General features: G+C 47.0%; 1 protein-coding gene across 1 annotated transcript in view; it reads left to right on the top strand.

Annotated features, from left to right (window-relative positions):
• Positions 1-632, top strand: part of T265_13105 (hypothetical protein) — a gene marked incomplete at both ends in the record, with an annotated part of 10,511 nt that extends 9,879 nt beyond the window's left edge. The window contains 1 exon segment of the mRNA XM_009167216.1: positions 482-632. Within this exon segment, the coding sequence (XP_009165480.1) occupies positions 482-632 (151 nt within the window).
• Between the last annotated feature and the right edge of the window lie 3,894 nt (positions 633-4,526).

The following is a 4,526-nucleotide window of genomic DNA, read 5'->3' as shown; positions in this document are numbered from 1 at the left end:
TTTTTCGCGCCAAACCAGCTCACCACAACCAGATGTGAGTCGTTGACTCCGGTTCATACGATTGAGTTGGAGGCTAGGGATAGTCATCGAACAAAACCATACGTCCTACCACTACCTTTCCGACTTTTGAGTCAAAAACTCAGTGAGGTACCTCAACTCAGTTCGTGAATATACTTGGGACATTCCTATTTCCACACACGACTTATTTTCCAGAAGTCCTCATGCAACCTTTTGGGCTCCTTTGTTCCATATTGTTGTCGGCCCTCGTGGGATGGCAACTTCGACGAAACGGGGCTCTTTGTATCTAAGTTATACCTATAGGAAGATTAATTATATAACGGTGGATGGAACGTGCGCGAAGTATCTGGTCTGGTGTCCAAGTTCCGTCTTTGCATCTGATTAGCGGCGTTCAGTGCTGTCTGTCCCACTTCGTCACGAAGAGACTGGACCTTACCGGGGTGTGACGGTTTGCGCACCTCAGCGATCCGTTGAGCGATACTGGAGAGTGTCTCGCGAGACCCCCAATCATCGGTGAACGAAACTGTGGCAGCTACAACCAGTGTATGACGAGTACGCGGTTCTTACAGCTGACAATGATGATGATGATGACCTATCACCGGGCCCAACTGTGAGAGCAAACATCAAGGAGCCGAATGAAGCGACCACCTTTAATAAAGAAGAATGCCTGTACCGCTGGGCCGAATGCTTCAAACAACTAATCTCATGGTCATCAGCTGCCACTCGTCTGGAGCCTATCGTGCAGTTGTAACACCCTTTCGGTGTCTAGCTGGCATGACACCTGAAGGAAGCACAAGGGCTGAGATACTTTCAGGTTGCGAATCCCTAGACGGGAGAAGTAGAGAGGCATAGGTCAGATTCGAACGACGGACCTTCCAGTCAGTAAATTCGCACTCATACCACTGAGCCTACAGCTGATAAAGAAGCCTGGACGTTGAACGTGAAACCTTCTGGGACTCGGCGTTTTATGACTGCATATGTTCTCTCAAGCGCCACCGAGCCCATTTTCCGGATGACCTCCCAATTGCATCGTTCGAAGGTGGGGATGCAGTTCTCAGTTAGCGCCGCATTTTGGCAAACGAGACTGACCCAGACAAGTGGGAACAGGTGGTGATGGTGCGCATTTTCGAAAAAGATATTCGCAAAAAGAGTGACAACCCCTGTTGAAACGGGAATTTCGGCGTCACTTCTGAATCGTCGCCTTATGATGGCTCTTGAATAACTGGCTCGAGAGCAACAAACAGGATTCCTGGCAGGTAGAGGACTAAATTTTCACCCTCCATTAGAGTAATATCATACCTACAAATTACCACAATTTGAGCGTTCTTGGATTTCACAGGCGCGGTGGCCGGTCTATTATCCTTAAAACACCGGCCCACCAGGGAATGCCCCAGACCTTTGTGAACATAATACGTTCTTTGTATTCTCAGACTTCCGGACGTGTGCGATTATACGGAGATCTCCAAAATCTTCCGAACACAAAGCTGTCTTCGTCAGGGATGCCCACCCTCTCCGCGGTGCCAAATCAGTTTTCAGGCCAAAACGTCCAGTACCGTATGCAGCCTTACTTATCGTTGACCAGCAACTGGACCGACTACAGAAGGCTGGTGTTCTTCAACCGACCATCTGATCTGCATGGACCGCACCGATCGCGTTGGTGAAGAAGGCTAACGGGACCATCCGGTTGTGTGCAGATTTCTCCACCGGTCTCAATGCTGCACTGGATACCCATCAATACCCTCTACTTCCTCCAGATGATTTGTTCGCGTAACTGGATGGGGGTAGATGTTTTGCGAAGATTGACTTGGCCGATGCATACCTCCTGGTTGAAGTTGAGAAAGAATCCCGAGAACTGACGATCAATACGCATTGCGGTCTGTTCCAGTATACTCGACTACCATTCGGTGTCAAAAAAGCGCCAGCCATATTTCGACAGATCATGGATACGATGCTGAAGGATGTCTCCGACGTTGCTGCCTATTTGGACGATCTCATTGTCATGGGTTTCAACCCCCATGAATTGTGGCAGCGCTTTGATTACGTGCTTGGTCGTTTTAAATAATATGGCTTCAGAGTGCGCCGAGAGAAATGCACCTTCTTCATGTAGTCAATAAAGCAGCTTGGTTTCATCATTGACTAACATGGCCGCCGACCAGACCTGGAGAACATCGGAGCAGAAAGCCAAGGGACCGATACGATCGTTCAGCAAATCACAACACCTAGATTGTAAGTGGCGTGTTTAGTGAGTGCATATCCAGGGACATGAGCATACACACTGTGGGCGCAACCTACCAACCAAAGGACGAGACTACGTTGGTCAGGTCGTCCAAAAAATACCTGTGTCTGTTCTTCGAAGATGGGAACGATGTCGACGAGCGTGTCCATTCCGAATGCTTGTCTCTTAGGAAAGCTCTGTTCCTTCTTTGGGAGCGCACGTGTCTATTGCAAATTCTCTCCCGAGTTCATCACATCCAGTGGTATCGGACAGAGGTCCCTACTACTGCCCTTTATGTTTAACTTCTTATTGTTGCGCACTCAAATGATCGAACCAGAACTAGAGAACGAGAATTGGCGAATAATTGGCCTTAATCTCCCAACGATTTCAGTACATCAGCTAAAACATTAGAAATCACAGTTAGTTTATTGAATAGCGAGTAAACAGTTTTGCACAACGTTATTATATAACACTTATTAGCTCTGCTGCTTGAATCTTCTTTACCTACCTCTGATACCTATGTGATTGAATTAATACCGATTCGTTCGCTCACGGTCACTGAGTACGCCGGTGATATTTCTCTTCTGCAATCAGACCCTCTAGAAATGCAACTTATTTCAACCTAAATAATGCTGTAGCACAGTTCGGTGTATGCTTCGAACCCTTTATTTGTGAAATGCTCTGTCAAATTTCGATGGGACCACACCCAAACCTTATACTGACAGGTGAACCGATCCATGTAACCGTTAAGTTCGTTTACCTGGGCAGCTGCATAAGTACCGACGGTCTGACGAAAAACGGAATCACTTACCGGATGAGAAGGCCAGGTCGGCATTTACTGACCTCCGAAATTTGTGGCGCTGACTGTCAAGGGTAGAGTGTACAATACCGCGGTCCGATCTGTCTTACTCTAAAGATCGAAGACGTAGCCACTGTGCGTGGAGGACCTTCGAAAGTTCTCTGTGTTTGACCATCGCTGCCTTCGCAGGTTACGCTAGTCATTCCATGTACTTTGTTTGTCAGAGAAGCGTCTATCTCGTAGCGACCCCTTCGTCCAACATTGTGTCGGATGGAGACAACCCAAATGCGATCAGTGCGTTACTTAAACTGTGAACATGGATGTGTCATTCAATCGGGTCGCGTTGGTAAATGCCGTTTTCCCGAATAGGGACCGCAGGACGAGATAAACCAGTGCTTAGTTCTAACACTTAGTGGTCCTGGCATATATGGCTGTTTCACGCAGCCAACGGCGGCCTTACATCAAGGATATCGCCTTCAGCGCGTAGTCCTCAGTCCCTGACTCACTAGACAAACAGAACCATTTAAAGTCACCTCACGGATTGGACCATCACCCCAAACGCGTGGCTTCCACTCCCTTGCTTTCATTATGCTTGGTGAACGAAGCGGTAGCAGCTGGAACCATCTCATCTCGATGCACTGTTTGCGAGCTGAAAATAACTTAACCGAACTTTAATCCAGCAAGGAAGTGTCAGAGAACCAACTCTCGGTTCTATTCATCTTGGTGTCTCCCAAAGTGTGAAGATGGAAACATCCAGCCGGCAGTCGGAGATCCTCGCTAACTCACGAAGTCATTTGCACTCTTGTATTCGTTCTATCATGATCAGTCGCTGAAATTACTTTTTCCGTTTCGTATTCGATACTGTGATTTCACCCTTCTCTATCGGCAGTCGGAGACTGGCGAACAGGATCAGTGTACGTTTGTGCAGGGCTCATAATTTTAATGGAAGGAATTCGCATCTCCAGCTTTCTCCGAACAGTGGTACGTTTGCTTTTGTTTATCAGTCTTCCCTTTCTGTCAACTTCAGGATTTTTTCATTCTTTTTGCAGAACTGATCGAACGGTCGTACTGAGTTCGGCTGAATCGACATTTTGGAAGCTATCTTTCGTGAAGTAATGGTAATGTCGAGGGGTTACCAGATTGACCTCGATGCCCTTCCTGATAATGTTAGTGCAGAACTACTGACGCCACCAGGTAAGCATCTCTTCTTGGATGCATTTCGTGTTTGTGGATTTCTCCGTTTTTTATATCTCAACCTGTCGTTTTTTTTAGAACAAAGCCAAAGTGCGGTACATTTATATCCCTCAGATCCACTATCGTCTGTTTTAGTGGTTATCTCCTACTACTTCTGGTCCTTCTCACTGGTTAGCCTCTCTAAGGGGAAATTGCAGCGTGGTTGTGAGATCGTGCTACTCGGTTTGGTGCTATTATTACACAGACATATCGAACAAAGTTCGCAAACCAATTTTCTTTTAAGTAAGTGTTACGGTTCGA

Source organism: Opisthorchis viverrini (genome assembly GCF_000715545.1).
Source record: "Opisthorchis viverrini unplaced genomic scaffold opera_v5_37, whole genome shotgun sequence".
Lineage (NCBI taxonomy): Eukaryota > Metazoa > Platyhelminthes > Trematoda > Opisthorchiida > Opisthorchiidae > Opisthorchis > Opisthorchis viverrini.
This window is presented reverse-complemented; position numbering and strand designations above follow the sequence as displayed.